Consider the following 25,981-nt stretch of genomic DNA (forward strand, 5'->3'; position numbering starts at 1 on the left):
GATGGATTTGACTGCAGCAATTTCAAGATAAGGGGATATGTGATTTGCACAAGTTTCTACGGTGAGGTAGGAACGATATATTACGCTATACCTCCGCCTCTTTTAACTGTTCTATACCAGTGTACCAACTTGTATCCTGGAGGGCAAAGGTTTAAGAGAATTGGGTGTTTCTGTAATGAAAAGGAGATCACGATCCTCAGATAAGATCCAATCCGATATGAGTTCAGGCTTGATCACTACGGACCTGGCATTTATGTAACCCACGTGAAAATGAAGGAACTGGTCAGCTTGTTGAATGTCACGCAGGATACTTTTAAGGCATCTAGCTCTCGCAGGAAAGGGATCAGCCAATTATGATTGCGCACTTCTTCCAAGCGAAAGTCATTGCGAGCCGGGCGGCGAGGTAATATTATTAGGAAAGGATGGAAACAAAAATGAGGATATTATAATGCCACTGTATTGGTCCATGGTGCGACTGCACCTAGAGTATTGTGTGAAATTCTGGTCGCCGCACCTCAAAAAAGATATGGGAAAATTAGGTTCTTACCTTGGTAATTTTCTTTCCTTTAGTCACAGCAGATGAATCCATTACGAATGGGTTGTGTCCACCTACCAGCAGGGGGAGATAGAGAACACTGAAAACCATAGTGCCTCTAGGACGGATAGCTCCATCTGCCTCTCAGTATTTTGAAGCTTCCAAAGCAGTGTTAAACCGCAAAGTAGCATAACATGAACTTTCCTCACAGCAACGAACGCCCCAGAACAGCAGCAATAACACAAAGGAAGGACGAACTCAACCTCCTGTAGTAGAACAGAAATCCTGAAGACTGTTTTCCAACTTCTCCCAATGACGGAACGTGTCTGCAGGAAAAACTGAACACAAAACAGAGTCAATCAGGGAGGGATCATGGATTCATCTGCTGTGACTAAAGGAAAGAAAATTACCAAGGTAAGAACCTAATTTTCCCGTCCTTGTCATCAGCAGCAGATCAATCCATTATGAATGGCATGTATCAAGCAATCCCTAGATAGGGCGGGAACAAGCCACACCACGCGCAAGCACTTGTGCTCCAAAAGCGCATCCCTCCTGGCAGCCACATACAGCATGTAATGACGGGCAAAAGAGAGCTTAGAAGCCCAAGTAGCCGCACTACATAACTCTTGAAGAGAGAGTGCTCCCGTCTCAGCCCAAGTGGAGGAAATCGCTCTTGTGGAATGTGCCTTAAAGGCGTCAGGCGGAGGCCGGCCAGATAGCAGATATGCAGAAAAAATGGCTTCCTTAAGCCAACGGGCTATAATGGCTTTAGACGCTGGAGACCCTCTGCGAGGACCTGACAACAATACAAAAAGGTGATCAGAGGTCCTGAAAGCATATGACATCTGCAGATACTGCAACAGAGCCTGCGCACATCCAGAAGGTGCAACTGCCCAAAAGATTCCGGAAACTCCTCCCTAGTAAAGGAGGGCAGAAAAACAGGCTGGTTTAGGTGAAACGCTGAAACCACCTTAGGCAGGAAGGAAGGCACAGTACGTACAGTAAATCCGGACTCTGAGAACTGCAGAAATGGGTCTCAACAGGACAGCGCCTGGAGCTCAGAACCCTTCTCGCGATGTATGGCCACCAAAAAGACTGTCTTTAGAGTCACATCCTTCTCCGAAGCTCACCTCAGCGGCTCGAAGGGCGAACACTGAAGAGCCTTTAATACTAGCCCCAGGTTCCAAGCCAGACAAGGGGCCCGCATGGGAGGCCGGAGCCGAAGCACCCCTCTAAGAAACCGTGCAATGTCCTGATGCACAGCCAGGGAGAGCCCCGAGATCTTCCCCCAAAAACATGCCAACACTGCCACTTGAACACGCAGGGAATTATAGGCCAAGACTTTTTGAACACCATCCTGCAAAAAGTCAAGTATCGGCGAGACAGAAGCCCGCATGGGTGTGATCGCTTTACAAACACACCAAGCCTCAAACTAGCACCAGATCCGAGCATAGGCCACGGAAGTGGAACGCTTGCAGGCCTGCAAGAGAGTGGAGATGACCTTGTTAGAATAGACCTTGTCTCTCAATTGCACCCTCTCAATAGCCATGTCATAAGACCAAAGCGGCATGGATCCTCCATGGTCACCGGGCCCTGCGTCAACAGGTTCGGTACAAGAGGCAAGGGAAGGGGAGCCTCACCAGCATCCGCCGGAGGTCCGCATACCACGGCCGCCTGGGCCAATCCGGGGCAATGAGGACCACCACTCTTTGATGCAGCCGAATTCGCAGGAGGAGTCGCCCTATTAAGGGCCAAGGAGGGAACACATACAGGAGGCTAGGGTTGAGCCATGGCATCCAACCCTGCCGAGCGAGGATCTCTCCGTCTGCTGAAAAAGGACGGGACTTTGGCATTTGTGCTTGAGGCCATAAGATCCGCTACAGGCGTTCCCCATTTGGCACAGATCTGAAGGAACACTTCGTCCTGCCAATTCCCACTCCGCAGGGTCGATTTGATACCTGCTTAGAAAATCGGCTTGCACGTTGCTCTGACCTGCTATGTGAACTGCTGACACAAGCTCCAGAAGTAGCTCGCCCGTGGCATATCTGAGCAGCCTCTGCGGCCAGTGCTTGGCACTGAGTGCTGCCTTGACGATTTATGTAGGCCACTGCTGTCGTGTTGTCCGACAGAACTCTGACAACCAATCTTTCCAGGATCAATTGAAAGGCCAGAAAAGCATGGAATATCGCTCTCAGTTCCAAGCGATTGATGGACCACCCCCGTTTCCTCGGTGTCCACAGACCCTGGGCATAGCTTCCCTGGCAATGTGCTCCACAGCCCTTCAGGCTGGCATCCGTTACCACCAGGCACCAATCGGGAAGCGCTAGCGGCATTCCTCGTCGCAGCATGCTGTCTGAGAGCCACCACTCCATACTGAATCGGGCCGCAGGGAGCCACGTGAGTCTGCGTTGATAATCCTGGGACATAGGAGACCATCGTTGAAGAAGGACAATCTGCAGAGGTCTCATGTGCGCCTCTCGCCCATGGCACCACTTCCAAGGTGGCAATCATCGACCCCAACAGCTAGACAAAGTCCCAAGCTCGCGGGGCGAGGCATCCTCAGGAGCACACGGACGTGATTCTGAAGCTTGCACCGCCTTTGGTCGGGTAGAAAGACAAACCCCGAGGCCGTGTCGAACCGGACCCCCCACATATTCTAGAGATTGAGAGGGGGTCAGGTAACTTTTGGGTATATTGACGACCCAGCCCAGAGACTGCAGTACTGAGACCACTCTGGCTGTTACGTGACGACTCTCTTCTGCAGAGTTCGCTCTGATGAGCCAGTCGTCAAGGTACGGGTGAACCCGGATACCCTCTTGCCTGAGTAAGGCAGCTACTACCACCATTAATGTGGCGAGGCCAAAAGGCAAGGCCCGAAACTGGAAATGTTTTCCCAACACTGCAAACCGGAGGAACTGTTGTGGGGGGGCCATATAGGAATGTGCAAGTAAGCTTCTTTCAGGTCCAGAGACGTGAGGAACTCGCCTGGCTGAACCGCCGCAATGACGGAGTGCAGGGTTTCCATGTGAAAGTGCCGCACTCTTAGTGACTGGTTGACTTTCTTTAAGTCGAGAATGGGCCGATAAGACCCGCCTTTTCGAGGCACCACAAAATAAATGGAGTAACGACCGCAGCCGTGTTCGGCAGGAGGCACAGGGATCACCGCTTCAAGGTGCAACAAGACTTGTAAGGTCTCCTCTACTGCCCGCCCATTTGACGGCAGTGCCGCATCGGGAACTCCACAAACACGTCTCTCACCGGGACACCGAATGCCAATCGGTAACCTTCTCTGATCAGGTTCAAGACCCACTGATTTGAGGTAATCTTGGTCCACTCCTCGAGAAAGAGGGAAAGGCGTCCTCCTACAGCTGTAAAGGAGGAGTGGACCGGCGTCCCATCATTGTGGAGGACGGCCCTGAACTCCTGGCCTTGAGCCTGCTGCTGCGGAGCGTTTGTCCGAGCAAAGGAGTTCCTCTGCTGAAAACGGGCACGTTGAGTAACCCAGCAGAGCGCCCCGGGCGATGCCTTCTAGCTTCACGGAAGCGAGGTCTAGAGGAAGGAACCACCTGACCCTTGGAAGAAGGTCGCAGCCTATCCTCAGTAACCTCTGGGGTTTAGCATTCCCCAGGTCTTTAACAATCTTCTTCCAACTCCTCTCCAAATAACAGAAGGCCCCGAAAGGGCAACTTCACCAGCCTTTGCTTAGAGGCCATGTCAGCCGCCCAATGCCATAGCCATAGAAGGCGGCAGGCGGACACCACCACAGACATCTGTTTAGCCGAAGCTCTGACCAGATCATAGAGGGCGTCAGCTAAAAATGACAAGGCCGACTCCATGCACGGTGCAACCTCAGCGAGGGACTCCGCACTATCCACGGGCTGTTCCACTGCCTGTTGTAACCAAGAGAGGCAGGCTCGAGCAGCATAAGAACTGCAAACAGACGCCCTTAAGGCTAGGCCCGAAATCTCAAAGGACTGTTTTAGCGCTGATTCCAGCCGCCGGTCCTGAATGTCCTTCAGGGCGACCCCTCCCTCTACTGGGAGGGTGGTCTTTTTTGTCACCGCCGTGACTAAGGCATCCACTTTAGGCATCCCAAAACGGGCCAAGTGCTCCTCACTCAGAGGGTAAAGATGCCCCATCGCCCTGGCCACTTTCAAGGGCCCCTTGGGGTCAGCCCATTGAGCCGAAATAAGCTCTTGGATGGAGTCATGCAAAGGAAAGGCACGAGCAAGCTTCTTAGTACTCGCCATCCTCGGATTGCCAGAGGAGGCCTCGCCTTGAACAGGGTCATCAATAGAGGCCTGTAAGGCATCAGAGATAAGTGCTGGCAGCTCATCGCGGTGGAAAATCTGAATCGCAGTGGGATCATCCAGATCCAGTGGCAAATCGGCACCTTTCTCTGGCTCTTCAGACCACGAAGGCCTGCCAGATCCCTCAAAGTCCCCACAGCCCGACCACGGGGGGGGGGGGGGGGGGGTAGAGGAGAGGAGAGCGCCACTCTCCGACGGGGAATTTACCCGTCTATGCTCAGCGTGCATCCAACGCTCAGGGGCATCCACATCTGGTATCAGCCCCGGGCCATCATCTGTCGGAGGGGGACCAGGTAGCAACACAGTGTCAGACACCTGCGGCAGAGCTCTTTTCAGCATGAAGGCTTTATGTAAAATAAGCACAAACTCGGGGAAGAAAAACTCACCCTGACCTCCCATCTCCGAATTAGGAGCCACGGGGAACGGAGCTCCTCTGGTAGCCTCGGCCCGAGGCACCCCTCTGCTCTCAGACTCCTCCGCAACCACGGGGGTCGAGCCATGCGGCGCTTCCAAGATGGCGCCAGCTGCCAGCTCCATCGAGTGGGAAGAATCATCGCCTGCCATGCTCGTACTGGCTCTACCATCTAAACAGCACGTTTTACAGAGCCCCGCTGCTGATCTGCGCTTGCCACAATGGGAACAGCGCTTAACTCCCTCAGCAGCCATCGCCGAAAAACAGTGGAATAAAATTCAAAGTGGCGGCTTTGTGCCAAAATCACCCCGATCGGAACGCCGTCCACAGGCCCTCCCTGGAGGAGCTGAGTACCGCTCTTACCTCAAAGGACCAAGTCCACGAGCTCCGGTCATGCTGCACAGTCAGGAAAAGCCTCAGAAATAGCAGCGCTGTCAAAGCGCGATCTTTTTTTTTTAACGCTGTGAGGAAAGTTGGAGGCAAACAGCTACAGAGATACTCCGGAGGCAGAAGAGGGTGGGAAAGGCAGGGAAAGGGCGAACCTATATGCCTGCATCCACATAGAGGGAAGGATAAGGCAGGGAAAGGGCGAACCTATGTGCCTTTAAAGTGGGCTCCACTTAGCCACAACACCCCTTCTACAACTGGCAAAAGCACAGGAGCCACCCCAGGCAGAATCTTCAAGGAGCTGAACACGCTGCATCCAACCCTGCTGGGAGATAGAGAAATACTGAGAGGCAGATGGAGCTAGCCGTCCTAGAGGCACTATGGTTTTCAGTGTTCTCTATCTCCCCCTGCTGGTAGGTGGACACAACCCATTCGTAATGGATTCATCTACTGCTGATGACAAGGAAAGTGGAATTAGAAAAGCTGCAGAGAAGGGCGACGAAGATGATTAAGGGGATGGGACGACTTTCCTATGAGGAAAGGCTAAAGTGGCTGGGGCTATTCAGCTTGGATAAAAGGCGGCTGAGAGGGGTGATATGATAGAGGTATATAAAATAATGAGTGGAGTGGAACAGATAGATGTGGAGTGTTTACGCTTTCCAAAAATGCTAGGACAAGGGGGCATGCGATGAAGCTGGAGTGCAGTACGTTTAAAACAAATAAGAGAACTCTTATTAAATGGAAGTAGGGAAAAATCCACTATTCCTGGGACAAGCAGTACAAAATGCTTTGCTCCGTGGATCTTGTCGGGTGATTGTGACCTGGATGGGCCACTGTCGGAGACAGGATGCTGGCTAAATGGACCTTTGGTCTGTCCCAGTGTGGCGATGCTTATGTCTTATGTATATTTGAATGAGTACAATTTGGTTGAACAGCTGACCTCTGAACGCCTTTAGAGCATAGGAGGTTGATCTGAAGATCTGATTCCTGAGCTGACCAAGTACCTCGGGTGTGAAGCCCCATCCACATGAGCTCCCCACCCCAGGTGGGATGCATCGTCGCCAACACCTTCTGGGGCTGAGCAATTTAGAATGAAAGTCCCACATTCAAACTGGTTCAAACTGACCACCAGAGGAGGGACAGAACCAACTTTGGTGTCACTCGGATGACATCCGCTAGGTTCCCACAGGATCGACACCACTGGGAAGCTAGAGTCCACTGGGCAGTTTTCATGTGAAGACGTGCCATAGACGTGACATACACCGTGGGGACCATGTGGCCTAGCAGCCTCACCATCTGTCGAGCCATGGCCTGCCAGCTGGCTCGAACCAAATTGGTAATTGCAACTAAAGTGTCCACCCTCGGCACAAAGAGATACGCTCATGCCTGCTATGTGTCTAGCAGGGCTCCAATATACTGCAATTGCTGAACCAGGAGCAGATGGGACTTGGGGTAGTTTAAAACAAACCCTAATAGCTCCAGCATCTGAATAGTTCTCTGCATGGACTCATGAGCGCCTTCCTTCCAGGTGCTCTTCACCAACCAATCATCCAAGTAGGGAAACACATGGATTCCCAGTCTCCATAGCAATGTTTCGACTACCACTTGACACTTGGTGAAACCCTGGGAGCTGATATAAAGCCAAACGGCAACACTTGGTACTGGAAGTGACATGTTCCCACCCAAAATCCAAGATAACTCTTGTGGCCTGGAAGTATCAGGATGCAAGTGTAGGCATCCTTTAAGTCCAGAAAGCATAGCCAATCTTTTTCCTGAATCATTGTGAGAAGGGTGCCCAGGGAAACCATCCTGAACTTTTCTTTGACCAGGAATTTGTTCAGGGCCTTTAGGTCTAGGATAAGACACATCCCCTTGTTTTCTTGGGCACAAGGAAGTATAATCCTTTCCCTTCTTCTGGAGGAACAAGCTCGACAGCATGGGCCTAGAAGTGTAGAATTCCTCTTCAGGTACCTCCTTGTGATGAGAGCTGGTGCTCTCAGCGGAAAATTTGGTAGTCTCTGCCGCCAATGAAAGGCATAACTGAAACGGATTATTTGAAAAACCCACCCATCAAGAGGTTACAAGCGGCCACCTTTCTTGGAAAAGTATCAGCTTCCCTCCTACCAGTAGGTCATTCGGGACAGTTATTTTGACTGTGGCTATGCTCTGCTGCAGCCAGTCATAAACTGGTCTCCTGTTTTGAGTGGGGAGCTGGCTCAGCCTTGGGCGAACGATGAGAATAGCATGCTGGGTCTCAGCCTGCTAAGGCTGGCGAGACAAAGTTTACCTACGCCTCTGTATGCAGTAGGGACCCCTCTTCGACGTGCTGAAAAACCTCCTGGGTAAGGAGGAGGCTGTGTTTCTTGATGAGGTCAGCGACCCACCTTCTCTCCAAAAAGGTTATCCCCCCCCCCCCCCCCCAGCAAATGGTATCTGCCAACCTCTGCTGAACCTCGGGGTCTAAGTCAGAGACACACAACCACTAGAGTCTGCGATTCGCTATACACTGGGCAGAGATGCCACATCAAAATTATCATAAGCACCCCTGGCCAAAAACGTACAACATGCCTTCTGCTGCTTGACCAGCTAGTGAAGAGATTCAGACTGCTTTGGTGGGAGAGAGTCAGCCAAATCAAACATATTGCGCACCAAGCCCCACAAATAAAGGCTCATGTAGAGCTCGTAAGATTGTATGCAGGAGGTTGGAGGAAGTGACGTCAACTTGGTGATGGTAGCTTAACAGAGGAGCTCCTCCGGACCCTGCAGCAATATGCTATAATATGCACAGCCGATGATCCAAAAACTGCAGCAGGCGCACTTTTTTGATGTTGCCAAACACAAGTGGCGATGACTGGCAGAAAAGCTAAAATGGACTTAAAGGCATATGCTTACCAGCATTCAGAGGCGGCAGCATGAGTAACTTCCAAGATGGTGGCAGGTCCTGCGGAGCGCAAGCATGCAGAGGAGAGTGGCACAGCACAGCCTGGGCAAAACAGGAGTTGTATAATGATGTCGAGGGTATATGCAAATCCATTGAGGATATGGGCCACTGTCTCGATGAATTTGAGGAGCGAGTTATAGACCATGATGGCAACATCTTATCTCTGCAAAAACGCTGTACTGATTTGGAAACTAAACAGGAGGAACTTTTGGCTGGATTTTCAGAAGGCGTTTGACAAAGTACCTCATGAAAGACTCCAAAGGAAATTGGAGAGTCATGGGATAGGAGGTAGTGTTCTCTTGTGGAGTAAAAACTGGTTAAAAGATAGAAAACAGAGAGTAGGGTTAAATGGTCAGTATTCTCAATGGAGAAGGGTAGTTAGTGGGGTTCCCCAGGGGTCTGTGCTGGGACCGCTGCTTTTTAACATATTTATAAATGACCTAGAGATGGGAGTTAACTAGTGAGGTAATTAAATTTGCTGATGACACAAAGTTATTCAAAGTCGTTAAATCGTGGGAGGATTGTGAAAAATTACAAGAGGACCTTAAGAGACTGGGAGACTGGGCGTCTAAATAGCAGATGACGTTTAATGTGAGCAAATGCAAAGTGATGAATGCGGGAAAGAGGAATCCGAATTATAGCTACGTCATGCAAGGTTCCACGTTAAGAGTCACAGACCAAGAAAGGGATCTAGGTGTCGTCGTTGATGTTACGTTGAAACCTTCTGCTCAGTGTGCTGCTGCGGCTAAGAAAGCAAATAGAATGTTAGGTATTATTAAGAAAGGAATGGAAAACAAAAATGAGGATGCTATAATGCTTTTGTATCGCTCCATGGTGTGACCACACCTCGAATATTGTATTCAATTCTGGTCGCCGCATCTCAAAAAAGATATAGTGGAATTAGAAAAGGTGCAGAGAAGGGCGACGAAAATGATAAAGGGGATGGAACGACTTCCCTATGAGGAAAGGCTAAAGCGGCTAGGGCTCTTCAGCTTGGAGAAAAAGCGACTGAGGGGAGCTACGATAGAGATCTATAAAATAATGAGTGGAGTGGACGGGTAGATGTGAAGCGTCTGTTTACGCTTTCCAAAAATACTAGGACTAGGGGGCATGCGATGAAGCTACAATGTAGTACATTAAAACGAATCTGAGAAAATATTTCTTCACTCAACGTGTAATTAAATTCGTTGCCAGAGAATGTGGTAAAGGCAGTTAGCTTAACGGACTTTTAAAAAGGTTTGGTCGGCTTCCTAAAGAAAAAGTCCATAGACCATTATTAAATGGACTTGGGGAAAATCCACTATTTCTGGGATTAGCATTATTTATTTATTTATTTATTTATTTATTTATTATTCACTTATATCCCACATTTTCCCACTCATGCAGGCACAGTATAGAATATGTTGTACTTTTTTGGGATCTTGTCAGGTATTTGTGACCTGGATTGGCCACTGTTGGAAAAAGGATGCTGGGCTTGATGGACCTTTGGTCTTTCCCAGTATGGCAATACTTATGTGCTTATGGCTAAGTTGGATGTAGCCAAGTGCAATAACGTACATGCTCGGGGCGTACCAGAGGCACAAGGATATCAATCTGTGGAAGCTCTAATGCAAAATATTTGCTATAAGTTTCTGCATGCAGCCAACCCCGGGGCTGAACTACCAGAGATAGATTATGAATGTGTGCATAGGGCTCCTAGCCCACAACTAGCAGATCACCCATGGGATATTGTGGCCTGCTTCCTCCACCACCCAATAAAGGAGCGTGTCCGAGCCACGAGACAAGTGGATCTCATCACTTAAGACAATGCCAAAGTAGAAATCTTTGCAGATATTTCACCTATTACACTGAGTAGGCGTAGAGACTTTCACGAAGTGACGAGATGCCTTGCTTCCCATAATATTCAATACTAGTAAAAAAGGCCCGTTTCCGAAACAAATGAAACGGGCGCTAGCAAGGTTTTCCTTGGAGTGTGTATTTTTGAGAGAGTGTGAGAGAGAGAGAGAGAGAGAGAGAGAGAGAGAGAGTGAATGTGCGAGTGTGTGTGTGTGACAGAGAGTGAGTGAGTGTGGGTGTGAGTGTGTCTGTGAGAATGAGTGTGTGTGTGATGTGTGTGGAAGTGCGTATGTGTGACACAGTGAGTGTGAGAGAGTGTGTTTCACACAGATACAGTGATTGGGAGAGAGAGAGTGAGACTGTGTTCGAGTGTCTCTGAGAGAGGGAGTATGTGTGTGAGAATGAGAGTGTGTGTGAGAATGAGTGTGTGCCAGGATGGTCCCCCCTCCTGCAAGGTGCCCCCTCCCTGTCTCCCTGCTATGGCGTAAGTGTGTATTTGTGAGAGAGTGAGTGTGTGTGTGAGTGTGTTTGTGAGAGAGTGTGTGTGTGGGAATGAGAGTGAGTGTGAAAATGAGAGTGTGGTGGCAGGATGGGCCCCCCTCCATCAGATGTGGCCCCCCTCCCTCTCCTGCCAGGTGCAAGTGTATGTTTGTGAGTGTGAGAGAGTGAGACTGTGTGCGAGTGTCTCTGTGAGAGAGTGTGTGTATGGGAATGTGAGTGTGTGTAAAAATGAGAGTGTGTGCCAGGGTGGCCCCCGTCCGCCAGGGTGGCCCCCTCCCTCCCAGGTGCAAGTGTGTGTTTGTGACAGAGAGAGAGAGAGTGTGTGGGGGGGAATGAGCATGTGTGACAGGGTGGGGCGCCTCCCTCCCCCTCCCAGATTTAGTGTGTGTTAGTGACAGAGAGAGAGAGTGAGTGTGTGTGAGTGTGTTTGTGAGAGAGAGAGAGAGTGTCTGTGTGTATGAAGGAGAGTGTGTGCCAGGGTGGCCCCCTCCCTCATTGCCTGCTTCCTTGCCAGGGGCCCACCTCCCTCTCTCCCCACCTCCTCCTCCTCCAGCCCTCCCTGCCACTTGATCCCGTTCTTCGGTACTCCTCCCCCTGCCTGCTAGCACTGTTTACCTCCTCCTCTTCTGTCCCTCCCTGCCTCTTGATCGGCGATCTTCGTGACTCCTCCCCCTGCCTGGTAACACACCCACCTTCTTCTCCTCCGGGCCGCCCTGCCACTTGATGTTGTATCTTTGGTACTCCTAGGGCTGGCGCTATAAAAAGAAGCGCTCAGCTGTCCTGAGCGCTAACTACAAAAAATGTTTAAGAAAATGTAAAAACGTGGCACCACAGGCAGCCTTGAGGCATTGGCTGCTGGCTGTGCAGGCTCCTCCCGTCTCTTACGTCACTGCCCCCGGAGTGACTCGCTGCCTGCTGTGCTGTGTTTTTTTTGTTTGTTTTTACATTTTTTGTTGTTTGCGCTCAGGTTAGTCAGCTGATTGTTTGTTTGTTTTTTTGTAGCACCAGCCCTGCTGCTGAACATGAAAAACAGCAGTGGCCGGCAATGGGAGCTGGGGCTGGGGCTGGGGCTGTCGCTGTCGCGGTGGAGGAAAAATGGACTGACAGGGCCCGTCTAGGGCCGGCCGTGGCTACGCCCCTGGCAAAAGTCTTGAGCGATTCTACTCCTCCCCCTACCTGGGTTGTTGTTTGCTGGGGGGGGTGGTGTTACGTGTGTTTGCGGTGGCAACCTGGAGCGATTCTACTCCTCCCCTGCCTGGGTTGGTGTTTGCTGGGGTGTGGCGTTCAGTGTGTTTGTGGTGTCAACCTTCGGGGAGGTGCTTTGGTGACGGGCGGCGACTTTGGTGGGTGGCGGACGTGCTGGGGGGTTTTGTTCCGTGTGTTAGCGGTGGCAACCTTGGGGGGGGGGTGTTTTGGTGACGGTCGGCGACTTTGGGGTGTGGGGGAAGTTGGGAAGGGCGGATAGTGTGTTTCCAACCTTCTAATGGGACGTCATTTTAGGTTGAGCGCTGTTATTTGCTGAGTATCATTGCTCCGCCCTCGACGTCATTATGTTTGACGCGTGGGCGGGGCAGACACTCATGGAGCAAAAAAAGTGGTCTCAGCCGCCTCACTTTAGAACGTTGGGAAAGTGAGGCTTCATTAGAATGTTGGAGGTGCGTTTTATATAGAGAGATAGGTGGCTATATCCCTTTGGCCTATCGTTTGCGATACAAAATCAGCTCCATAAAGTTGCTACACTACATGCGGCACAGACCATACTAAAGGATGCGACACTATGGAAAGAAGAAGCAGAACATGGCAAGTCGGGGAGTGACAAAATGGGTGCCTTGGGCCAGAAGTGGTATAGGGGCAGCCCCAGAACTAGACAACTACAGTGAGATTCCGTGGCTACCTCAGGTGGCCCCACTTGACTGGCTCTGTACTCCACCTTTGATAGCAATCGGTACCAATTTTACCTATCTACCTGTGTGGAGTTGCTCTCTGCTTTGTGATTTTCTCTATATGATCTCAGCAACGCAAACAGGAATACCAAATGTTCGTTTGTGGGATATTTCTGCTGGAGAACATGCGACTTGTCTGTAATGAGGGGAGGGGGGAATATCTTGTAAGCTGTATTCTCCTGAAAGGCTCAATTATGCTGGGCCCTTTTGTTGGATTGGGGGTTAGGGGAATGGTTGGGGGGGTTAGGTATAAGGGATAGCTGTGAAAGTGAGGCAGATGGGAGGAGTGAGTTGTGGTTGGGGTATGAGGAGAGAGCTATTTCTCTGTTTTCTATTCCCTGGGAGAGGTACGTATGCCTTGTAGTGCTATAGAAATGATAAATAGTAGTAGTAGTAGAATGCTGGGGGGATAGGAGGACAGGTTTCTGAATTGGGAATTATATTTCTTGCAACATTAGTAGTATTTTGTTATGTCCTTATCGGTTAATCAGCTGGTTCTTTTCACCTTGAATGTTGTGGCCTTAATACTCCCTGCAAACGTCAGCTGTTACTTAAAGAGGCTGAACGATTACAAGCAGGAGTGGGGTTCATTCAGGAAACGCACCTTCGGTTGAAACATGAATACCTTTTATGCCATAAAAAGTACGCCATATATTTTTGGCATCAAATAGATCTAATGCCAGAACTAATGGAGTGGGGATCACTATTGCACATTCTCTTAAACCAGAGGTACATGAGGTGGTGAGAGATAAATCTGGAAGGTATATTCTTTTCAAGGTCCTCGTTGATAAATCTCTCTACACCTTGGTCAACATCTATGCACCAAATTTAGAACAAAGAGTTTTTACCTGGAGATTGAGAAATTATTAGGTTCCTATTTGGAGGGTCAATTGCTCATAGGAGGCGATTTCAACCTGACTTCGGACCCACTAATAGATAATTCAACAGGTGGGATTCACTATGGTCATGCAGATAGGAGGCAACTGAAAAAAAATGTTCACTAATTTGAACCTGATAGATCTGATTTGAAGCACCTTAATCCCACGGCACGTGATTATACTTGCTATTCAAGAGTCCATGACTTCCATTCCCACATTGACATTTGAAGGATGGATACCCCGCCCATCCCTAGATTGCAGGAGTTTGTCATTGAACCTCGTCTGTGGTCCGTCCACACACCGGTCTGGATCTCACTTTCAGAATCCTCTGACTGATTTGGACAGCAATATTGGAGGTTTAACGATGGACTTCTCCAAGATCCTCAGAAAGTCACCCAAATAGAAATAGCTAATAAAGGGTATATTACCTGCAATGATTTGCCTGAGATTACCCCGGAAGCTCTCTGGGAGGGATTGAAGGTTGTCATTCGGGGGCAGGTGATCTCATTGGGAGCCTATAGGCGAAAGCAAAGATGCCAAAAATGTGCAGAGTTGACCAACTGGGAATACTCGACTAGCAGCATAAGCAGGGTAGAGGGAACAAGATTATACTGGCCAAGTTGGAATCTATACGCAATTCTATTCAGGAATTAGACTTGGAAGATACAGCCGAACGCCTGCAAATTCTGCAGCAGGAATATTTTGAACTGGTAACCGGGCAGAAAGGCTATTAGAATAAAAATTTTAGCAGAGAAAGATAAGGAACTTTATTCCAGTCATCCAGGATTTGGCAGGTGTTGAGCATAGGGTTTCCCCACACATCAGTTCTGTCTTCACGCAATTCTATAGGGATCTTTACACCCCAGAGTCCAGTACAGCAGAACAGGAGTGTATATCACAGAGGCCATGGCAATGTGCAAGCCCTCCATATTTCTAGTTTTTATTTAGTATAGCCATCTTGCATTCTTGAGCTGGAAGCAGACCTAAAATTGCAAGACAGAACTATATTTTTTCTGGTAACTACCCTTCTAAGGCTGTAGAAATTTGTGGTTTGACATTTGGCTATGTTAACTTGGCCTATTCTAACTTGTGATAAGTTGCTTGTCAACAACCAAGAACCAGAGACCCCTATGACTAAGGACTCCTGCAGTATCCAGATAAACAATCAAAAGAAGAAGTAAGTGGGTTTGGGTAAAATTGTAGCTTCAGAAAGAGGGTGTGGGCACTATCATGGTGACTATGTATAATTGGGATACAAGTCCACCATTATCTAATGAAAACATATGCTTATGTACATGACAGGCCCTAACTGTCCATGCAATGAGGGAATAAATGATAGGAGTTGGAAGATGGTAGATAGAGCTGGAACAGGATTCACCATAAAAGGAAACAGCAAGTTCTGGAAAGATGCATTATCATTAGGTAGGAAGGGTAATTAAGATAATAAAGAAAGGAAGAAAAGGTATATAAGAGAAAAAAGAACTGAGGATGTGGAGCCTCAGTGTGTCTACACTAGAAGGTGGACATATTGATAGCTCCCAGGGAAAACTCTGTTCTTTATTTGCTACATATTATACTCTATTGGGATTTTATTTTGTTAATATTTTATTACTTATTGGCTTCTTTGGCTATTTGACTAAACATTTATTACGTCTAATACTTATTGGTAGCCAGAGTTTTTCTTGTATGGGTTCTACCCGAGGGGGGGGGGGGGGGGAGATTACTCGAGGGTCCACCCTCCAGGAGACCTCTAGAAGGCTACTCCTGTCTCGGAGGCAAGGACAGGAGTACAGAAGGTAGACCAATACCTAGCCCAAGGTCAGCTTCCAAGTCTGACACACAGGAGGCCTCTCATCATTCAGAACCTATTACAGAGGAGGAGACTTTAACTGCTATTACGTCACTATCCACTGATAAGGCTCCAGGCTTAGATGGCTTTACCAATGATTTCTATAAATGTTTTCGCGCCTTACTGGTGTGCCCACTAACAAGATTGTTCAATGGCTTCATGAGATGGTATGCTTCCTTATTCGTGGTGACTGGCTGGGGTGTCACTGATCTTGAAGCCCGGCAAGAACCCCTTCTGCTGTAGTTCTTACCTCCCTATTGCATTGTTAGGAACAGATTACAAGATTTTTACAAAATATTAGCCACGAACCTCCAATCTTACATGCCTAGATGAATTCAGGACAACCAAACGGGTTTTATAATGGATCACCAAACTTTCAATAACATCATACGGGTGTTACATGTGCTCTCCTTACCCCACAAGCAACATGATCCTGCACTGGTACTGGGAATCGATGCTGAAAAAGCGTTGTGATAGGGTCTCATGGGATTTCTTATTTAAAACCCTTGACCAAGTGGGGATAATGGGTCAGTTTCTAACCTGGGTAAAACTCTTATACACTAAACCCTTATCCACTCTGCAAATTAATGGGGCCTATGGAGATAGTTTTGAGCTTTTTCGAGGCACCCATCAGGGATGTACCCTGTTACCTTTACTGTTTGCAATGGCTATGGAACCACTAGCTGAGCTGATTAGAACTAGAGTAGATATAATGGGTATCCAAGGAGGAGGTTGCAACACCAAAGTGGTATATTTGCTGATGATATCTCCTTACCCTGACGATCCCCAAGTATCACTCCCAGGGGTGATGCAGGTCCTAGACACTTATGGAAGGGTCTCTGGGTTTAAAATCAATTTAATGAAATCAGAAATTCTAAATATTTCACTAAGGAAGAAGTCCTCGGATTAGATTCATAAAACTACCCCTTTGGGTGGGCGGGAAAATCTTTGAAATATCCAGGGGTCCAGCTCATGGCTAAGAAGGGAGATCTCTATGCAGCCAATTATTCACCTCTGTTACGAACGCTATGGGAAGACCTAGATAGATGGACCTCCCTTCATGTTTCCTGTTTGGGAGAGTTCAAGCGGTCAAAATGATGGTGTTGCCCTAACTCTTATACCTGTTTACAGCACTCCTTATTGCTCCCCCAGATGTATTTTTTAGGAGAGTGCATCAAAAAGTTTTCCAATATATCTGGCGACACAAGAAGCCTAGAGCCCAAGATCTGTGATGTTTCAGTTGAAGGCTAATTGAGGGATGCGAGTGCCTAACTTTAAAAGTTAGTACTTAGAAGCTCAAATTAAATACATGGTGGCCTGGCAGAGGGATGCTCATAAGAGTTGGGTACAGATGACACAACACATGCTAGGATCCCTTGGTTACCTATGAATGAGTTACGGGTGATATGTAAACAAGTTAATTCCATCATTGCTTTACCCATACAGATTTGGATGCACACTAGAAAGCAATTTTTTTTCCTGGTAAGTCCTATTTCCAAGCTACACCGATCCAGGCAGCGGAGGGTTTGAGCTGGGTAGATCAGATATTCACTGTATCCGCTGGGCTGACTCGGCTTATCCCAGTTGGGGCCAGCTAGTTGAAGAAGGGATAAGCCCGAGTCAGCCCCAGCGGATATAGTGAATATCTGATCTACCCAGCTCAACCCTCCGCTGCCCTCTCCATCAGTGTAGTGTCCTGGCTGAGATGCCTGAGTGCTCGTCGGTGTATGAAATCAGATATTTGTCTATATTGATAGAAATCTTCCTTATACACCCCAGATTCTCTTCTCAAGCCCTAGAAGAAGAATCTGGGGTGTATAAGGAGATTTCTATCAATATAGACAAATATCTGATTTCATTACACCGACGAGCACTCAGGCTTCTCAGCCAGGACACTACACTGATGGAGAGAGGCAATGCAGGGGGGGAGTGGCAGGGAGTGTATCTCCCAGATTCTATCGAGCCTTGCTTCAACAAGGTGCCCACCCCCGATTAAATATGTCCAATGGGCATGTGCCTTAGGGCAGGATTACCTCAATCAGGAGTGAGAACAAATATATTGGCAGATTGCTATAGAGCAGTATATGGTAGAAAATGGGTATAAAATGCTACATATGTGGTATCTCACCCCAGAACAATTACATAAATATATCCTTCCTGATCAATGTTGGCGAAATTGTGGCTTACTAGGGACTTTTGTACATATCTGGTGGGACTGCCCCAGAGCACAGACCTTTTGGATAATAGTGTTTTGAACTTCTTCAAGATATTTTGGGCAATTCAGGCAACATAGGATGTGGACTTACGCATATTAAAACTGCTGATCTACCGCAGAAATATTGTTAAACTAGCTTTTAATGTCATACAATGGCAGCCCGCTTAGCTTTGGCAGCTCTCTGGAAACCACCACAGAACCTCACATGTGAACTTTTAATAGCTAAAGTGGACTTTGTCTGCCCTAGAATAAACTGACAGCACTCCACAGGAAATAAATGTTGCCTTCCTGCAAACCCTGGAACCCCTTTGTGAAATGACACACTGGGCTGCCACAACAATAACTTGCTGTTTGAACGTCCTCAGTTTTCTATGCTACTATCCTCAGGGAGGGTGGGGAGGGGGAGGGTTAATTTCATGGGAAGTGTTAATTTGAGGAGGGAAAGTTCTGGGGAGACAAGATGATTATTAAATCTTGCTCAGATATGGGTAATAGCATCATGCCAAAGAGTTATGGTTTGAAGGTTATACTGCCTAGCAAGATATATTGTATAGTGACAGTTCTATTTTGTCGTGTTTTTGATTGTATTTTGGTTTCAAACTTTAATACAAATGTTTGCATTAAAAAAACAAAAACAAAAAAAAAAACAGATTGTATGCAGGAAATGAGCATAGAGACCTGATAACGTTCTGCCCAAAAGAATCCAGGAACTGAACTTCTCTGCCTGGGGGCGCCGAAGCAAAAGTCCCTGAACTCCTGACTCTTTTGAGAATGGATTTCACCACCAGGAAATGATGAGGCAACTGAGGCCTGTTAAACCCTTGGAAACTTTGGATCTGATACATGGTGTCAATCGTTTTTGGGCAGGACAGAGACCGACCAAGGAGACTCCCAGTTCTTCACCTGAACATCTTTCAGGATCGGTAAAGCGGGACCATCACAGCCTCTCTAGGAGGTGAGTTGTAGTCCAGGACCTGAACATCTCAGCCCTGGGCTCATCCTCCATCTCCAAATGAATCAGAATAGCAGCTGCTATTTTCCTGACATGGAAGGAAAGGGCACTCAGGTGGAGACTTCCTCCTTGCCTCTGGAGGGGAGGGATCAGATGGGATACCATAGGACTCCTCCCTGAGAAGTTACCTAGGGGTCCTCATCAGATGTCATGAGTGCTCCTCATCCGCGTCAGCAAAGAGCGCCTCATGGGACAGTGGAGATCGAGCCTGCCTCAAGAAAGAGGAACTATGTTCCTGTCTGTCTGGAGGGACATCAAGGTAAGGCTTCACCTGACTCTGGTGAAGCTTTCTCCACCGAAGTCGAGGGGGTGCCAGAACAGGTGGCTGTCATCACGGCACATGACAAAGGGGTCAGAAGCCTCACCGCAGATGAGGGCCTTGCGTTGAAGCAGGAAGGGTATGGCTTGTTCAACACCCCAGACGCCAATGCACTCTGCTGAAGAGGCCCTGCAAAATGCCATGGAGCATGGCTCAGATGTGCTCATTGAGGGCTGCCATTGGGAAGGCTGGGGGCATCGATTCAGAAGAAGCCTGCTGAACTCTTTGTATCGGTGCGGGTTGCCTGGTCCTGGCTGCATGGAGACCAGCGAATCAGCACATCCAGAATGGAGGGAGAAGCAGTCCTCCCAGTGCCAATGCTTCTTGGAGATCAGATCCCTCAATGCCCTGGTGCTTGCCGGCACCATGTGTCAAGGGGGATCAATACTGATGCTTCTTGCCTGTCGCCTGATGCCATTCATCGATACTCCTCAGTGCCGAAGCGGACGATGTTGAATCCCCACATCTCTCCATGGTGTTGGGTCCAATGCTGACCGGTCTGGGGAACCCTGCATAGCAGCTGACACCGAGGCAAGTGAAGACCTGCTCGATGCACGCCCACTCTCCATGTCTGATAGGGGCCTAGCAGCCATAGGGACCGATGCACCCAATGCCAGTGCAAGGCATGACATCACTACTGATACCAACGTTGAGAATTCAGACCGGGCTCCAAAATGTTTCTTTCTGAGCCTCTCTGGCCAACCGACAAAGAATACAGCTGGAATGGGTGTACTTACAGAGATGGTCCGATTGCACCAGGCACAGCACTTAAAGTCACTGGGTACCTTCAATGACATGGAAGGGAAAACAGCTATGGCCAAATCAAATAATGGTGACTTTAAAAAGGGGCAAATCATCAAGAAAAGTAAGGAAGAAAGCCCACCCGGAGCTCAGGCCCAAGAGAGCCTACTGAGCATGAAAAAATAAAGAAAACTTAAAAGGGAGGAAAAAATGAACTAAAACGTAAGGGGAGAGAAAAAAAAAAAAAAGAAATACCTGGGGGAAAAATGATCCTGCAGGGAAGACACACAAAGACTGCTGGTCCCGCACTCTCACAGCGGGCAGAAAAGGCACTCACGCCATGCGCAGTGGGGCTGCTGTTGCATGTCATTAAAGCTGTATTACACTTTTTTAGCATTCCGTGCTAGGCAATGTGGATTACGTCATCCATATGTGAGAATATGCTTGTCTTCAGAGTATGTGTTTTATTTTCATATATTTCTTAATTGCTTTGTAACAGAATCCAATACAAAAATATTAATATGCTAAATACAAAATGATACACAGAGATGGATTTTCAGCAGCAAACCAGCCAAATAGCTCATCAGTATACAACCTTTTTTGGTACAGAGTCTTTCCTTAAAAACATTTAATAGTCAAATCTTCAAATATGCAGAGCTATCAAATCATCCAGATCCAAGAGGGAAATTCTGGGCCAATCCTAGATTTTTAAAATACCCACCCTAATACATTACGGGGGCAATTCTACTGAGGACGTTACAATTTAGATGCCCAAAAGATACAGTGTATCTTCAGTATAGTAGTGCAGTGAAATCTCCTATGCATATACTTACAGTTCCTGTTGGGCTCTCAAATATCCCAATTTTCCCAGAGTCCAAGACACAGTACAGCTCGGACATGAACTTCTCTTGGATGGAATATGGCTGGTAAGGAAATGGAAAATGGACTGCACCCTCCTGGGTTTTACCGGCCATTTCCTTTAATATAAAGAAACGATTAAAAACACTAAATGAGAATAAGCCTTTTTCAGTCACACAGCTGTTTGTAACAATAGTTGTTTCACATCTTTCTTTCAGCTGAAGGCCAGGTAAAACTAGTCTTAGATACTACCTTCATGGTTCTCTTTTAATCCCTCCACTTATAACACAACATCGCATGATCTGAATTAAACCTACAAAACACAGCACTACATAGCCTTTGAGGGGATAAAAAAGATGTCTCTTCTGATCTGATTACTGAGGTTCTCTGGTTCTGAAGGAGGCAGAAAACCTAGGTAACATCAAAAAATCATTGCTCCAGAGACTGAAAGAGGACATCAGATAAAGTGAAAGATACATACCTGTAGCAGGTATTCTCCGAGGACAGCAGGCTGATTGTTCTCACGACTAGGTGACGTCTATGGCAGCCCCAGGAACGGAAATCTTCCTAGCAACAAACTTTGCTAGAGCCTTCAAGCGAGAGTCCCGTTTAGTTAAATTAAAAAGCAATAACTAGGAAAAGGAAAACTCCAAAGGGGAGGTGGGCGGGATTGTGAGAACAATCAGCCTGCTGTCCTCAGAGAATACCTGCTACAGGTATATCTTTCCCTTTCTCCGAGGACAAGCAGGCTGCTTGTTCTCACGACTGGGGTATCCCCCTAGCACCCAGGCTCGCTCAAAACAACAAAGACGGTCAATTGGGCATCGCAACGACGAGGACAGAACAAGGATTGACCTACAAAGTAGAACATCTAACTGAGAGTGCAGCCTGGAACAGAATAAAAATGGGCCTAGGGGGGCGGAGTTGGATTCTAAACCCCAAACAGATTCTGCAGCACTGACTGCCCAAACCGACTGTCGCGTCGGCTATCCTGCTGGAGGCAGTAGTGAGATGTGAATGTGTGGATTGATGACCACATCGCAGCCTTGCAAATCTCTTCAATAGTGGCTGACTTCAAGTGGGCCACCGACGCTGCCATGGCTCTAACACTATGAGCCGTGACATGACCCTCAAGAGTCAGCCCAGCTTGGGCATAAGTGAAGGAAATGCAATCTGCTAGCCAATTTGAGATGGTGCGTTTCCCGACTGTGACTCCCCTTCTGTTGGGATCAAAAGAAACAAACATTGGGGCAGACTGTCTGAAGGGGCTTGTCTGCTCCACATAGAAGGCCAATGCTCTCTTGCAGTTCAGCAGGGCAGGTATGAGGACGGGGAAAAAATGTTGGCAAGACAATTGACTGGTTCAGATGGAACTCAGACACCACCTTCAGCAAGAACTTAGGGTGCGTGCGGAGAACTAATGATGAAATTTGAGATAAGGAGCATGCACTACCAAGGCTTGAAGCTCACTGAGTCTACGAGCTGAAGTAACAGCCACCAAGAAAATTACCTTCCATGTCAAGTACTTCAGATGGCAGGAATTCAGTGGCTCAAAAGGAAGCTTCATCAGATGGGTGAGAACAACACTGAGATCCCATGACACTGGTGGAGGTTTGGCAGGGGGCTTTGACAAAAGCAAACCTCTCATGAATCGAACAACTAAAGGCTGTCCAGAGATAGGCTTACTCTCTACATGTTGATGATAAGCACTAATTGCACTAAGAGAAACTCTTAAGGAGTTGGTATTGAGACCAGACTCTGACAAATGTAGAAGGTATTCAAGCAGGGTCTGTGCAGGACAAGAGCGAGGATCTAGGGCCTTGCTATCACACCAGACGGCAAACCTCCTCTATTTGAAAAAGTAACACTTCTTCGTGGAATCTTTTCTGGAAGCAAGCAAAACCCGGGAGACACCTTCAGAGAAACCCAAGAAAGCGAATTCTACGCCCTCAACATCCAGGCCATGAGAGCCAGAGACTGGAGGTTGGGATGTAGAAGTGACCCCTCGTTCTGAGTTATGAGCGTTGGAAAACACTCCAATCTCCACGGTTCTTCGGAGGACAACTCCAGAAGAAGAGGGAACCAAATCTGACGCGGCCAGAAGGGAGCAATCAGAATCATGGTTCCGCGGTCTTGCTTGAGTTTCAGCAAAGTCTTCCCCACCAGAGGTATGGGAGGATATGCGTACAGAAGGCCCTTCCCCAATGAAGGAGAAAGGCATCTGACGCTAGTCTGTCATGGGCCTGAAGCCTGGAACAGAACTGAGGGACTTTGTGATTGATGTGAGTGGCAAAAAGATCCACCGAGGGGGTGCCCCACACTCAGAAGATCTTGCAGACTACTCCCATGTTCAGTGACCACTCGTGAGGCTGCATTATCCTGCTCAACCTGTCGGCCAGACTGTTGTTTACGCCTGCCAGATATGTGGCTTGGAGAAACATGCCGTGACGGCGAGCCCAAAGCCACATCTGGACGGCTTCCCAACACAGGGGGTGAGATCCGGTGCCCCCCTGCTTGTTGATGTAGTACATGGCAACCTGATTGTCTATCTGAATTTGGATAAGTTGATTGGACAGCCAATCTCTGAAAGCCTTTAGAGCGTTCCAGACCGCTCGCAACTCCAGGAGATTGATCTGAAGACCTGTTTCCTGGAGGGACCAAAGTCCTTGAGTGTGAAGCCCATCGACATGGGCTCCCCACCCTAGGAGGGATGCATCCTTTGTTAGCACTTTTTGTGGCTGAGGAATTTGAAAAGAACGTCCCAAAGTCAGATTGGATCGAATTGTCCACCATTGAAGGGAATTGTGAAAATCGGTGGAAAGCTGGATCACATCCTCTAGATTCCCTGCAGCTTGATACCACTGGGAGGCTAGGGTCCATTGAGCTGATCTCATATGAAGACGGGCCATGGGTGTCACATGGACTGTGGAGGCCATATGGCCTAAAAGTCTCAACATCTGCCGAGCTGTGATCTGCTGAGACTCTCTGGCCATGGAAACCAGAGACAGAAGATTGTCTGCTCTCGCCTCGGGGAGATAGGCGTGAGCTATCTGTGAGTCTAGTAGAGCTCCTATAAATTCTAGCTTTTGAACTGGGAGAAGATGGAACTTTGGGTAATTTATAACAAACCCGAGTAGCTCCAGAAGTTGAATAGTCATCTGCATGGACTGTAGAGCTCCTGCCTCTGAGGTGTTCTTCACCAGCCAATCGTCGAGATAAGGGAACACATGCACTCCCAGTCTGCGTAGCAACGCTGCGACCACTGCCAGGCATTTTGTAAAGACCCTGGGTGCAGACGCCAGACCAAAGGGCAGCACACAATACTGGAAGTGCTGCATTCCCAGACGGAATTGAAGATACTTCCTTTGAGCTGGAAGGATAGGGATGTGAGTATAAGCATCCTTTAAGTCCAGAGAGCATAGCCAATCGTTTTCCTGAATCATGGGAAGAAGGGTACCCAGGGAAACCACCATGAACTTTTCTCAGACAAGGAATTTGTTCAGGGCCCTTAGGTCTAGGATGGGACGCATCCCCCCTGTTTTCTTTTGCACAAGGAAGTACCTGGAATAGAATCCCAGCACTTCTTGCCCTGGTGGAACGGGCTCGACCGCATTGGTGCTGAGAAGGACGGAGAGTTCCTCTGCAAGTACCTGCCTGTGCTGGAAGCCGAAGGATTGAGCTCCCAGTGGGCAATATGCAGGCTTGGATGCCAGATTAAGTGTGTATCCTAACCAGATTATTTGAAGAACCAATTTTTTTTTGTACCCCGCGCTTTCCCACTCATGGTAGGCTCAATGCGGCTTAGGGACTTATTTGTACCTGGGGCAATGGAGGGTTAAGTGACTTGCCCAGAGTCACAAGGAGCTGCCTGTGCCTGCAGTGGGAATCAAACCCAGTTCCCCAGGACCAAAGTCCACCACTCTAACCACTAGGCCACTCCTCCACTTTCTCCCCATACACCCCAACTTTGCCTCTCCTCCCCCCTGCAGCAAGTTCCTTTTAAATAACAACTCTCCTCTCCCTCCCATTCCCTCTCAATCCCCTCCCCCGCCTCCCCTTGATCCCCAAAGGTTTATCTGATAGACCAAGTCTCCCTCCCTCCCTCCCGATGAGATGAGGAATCCGTTACAAGTGCCCCTTCTCTCTAGGGCTGGATCAGGTTAAGAACAAGACTTCGACCTCAAGGAAAGGACATAAATACTGTAGGTAGAAGTTCCAAATTTGTATGTATGTATGTCCTGCGCTTCCCATGTTACTAATAAATGTACACGGTTTCTCCAATGCCAAAAGGATGGCGCCTCCCGTAACGTCCAATATTTTAAAATGCATTTCTGTGCTACCAGGCATAACTTAAGGTATAAAAGACTATCAAGTTTCAACAGCAGATAGAAAGTCTGCGGCTTATCCAAAACAAATTGTTCTGGCGAACCTTGTATTATTACCCCCAACAATTTGATCAAAAACAACTTTATTTGTTTCCAAAAGTCCCATATAGGGGGGCACAACCAAAAAGAATGACCAAAAGAGTGTGGAACCTGTCCACATTTAGTGCATGCATTCCCTTCAGTCCCCCCCCCCCATATGTGTCAACTGCCCCCTCGTTATATAAGCCCAGAGTACCACCCTATACCCACACTCTCTCGGGTTTTCATCTGATGTTAATGTCAGAATATTCCGCAAAGTGGCTCCTACATCCCAGTTCACCAAAGAGATTCCTAACTCTCCGTCCCAGCAAGCCTTCAGATCAGAATAGTCTCTGGGTGCTTCTCTCTTAGTCAGAAATTTATGGAGTCCTTGACCGACAGGTCTCCTTCTAATATCTCTTGAAAAAACTGACGAACCCGACCTCCATTTTAAAGGCCTAGTCACAATTTATCCAAGGAAGCTACATAATGCCTTATCTGCGCATAAGCGAACCGACTCCCCCATGTGACCCCCTATCCAAGCTTGCAACTCCTCATACGAGAGCAACTATCCCTTACCATTCAGGAGATGCTCCAACAGCACATGCCCTTTTCGGTCCCAGATTCTAAACACTGAATTATCCAGTCCTGGCTCAAATGCCAACATTTGCCCTAATGGACAACTGATCGGCCACCCGAGGGCAGGCCCCCCAACTTTGTGACTAGTATTCTCCACGTCTCACGCATGGGCTTAAGCAACACGCAAGAGTGCAAGTGCTTAGGCAACTGATTAGCAGGGTGATGTAATAATGAGAAAAAATTATAAGGAGTAAAAAAAAGG

The 25,981-nt window shown here is 48.1% G+C and overlaps 1 protein-coding gene across 1 annotated transcript in view; it reads right to left on the minus strand.

The window, feature by feature from the left end:
• LOC115477495 (putative ATP-dependent RNA helicase DDX11-like protein 8) overlaps positions 1 to 25,981 on the minus strand; it is a 348,371-nt gene that overhangs the window by 295,506 nt on the left and 26,884 nt on the right. The window contains 1 exon segment of the mRNA XM_030214406.1: positions 20,713 to 20,856. Coding sequence (XP_030070266.1) covers positions 20,713 to 20,856 — 144 coding nt within the window.

This window comes from Microcaecilia unicolor, chromosome 9 (genome assembly GCF_901765095.1).
Source record: "Microcaecilia unicolor chromosome 9, aMicUni1.1, whole genome shotgun sequence".
NCBI lineage: Eukaryota > Metazoa > Chordata > Amphibia > Gymnophiona > Siphonopidae > Microcaecilia > Microcaecilia unicolor.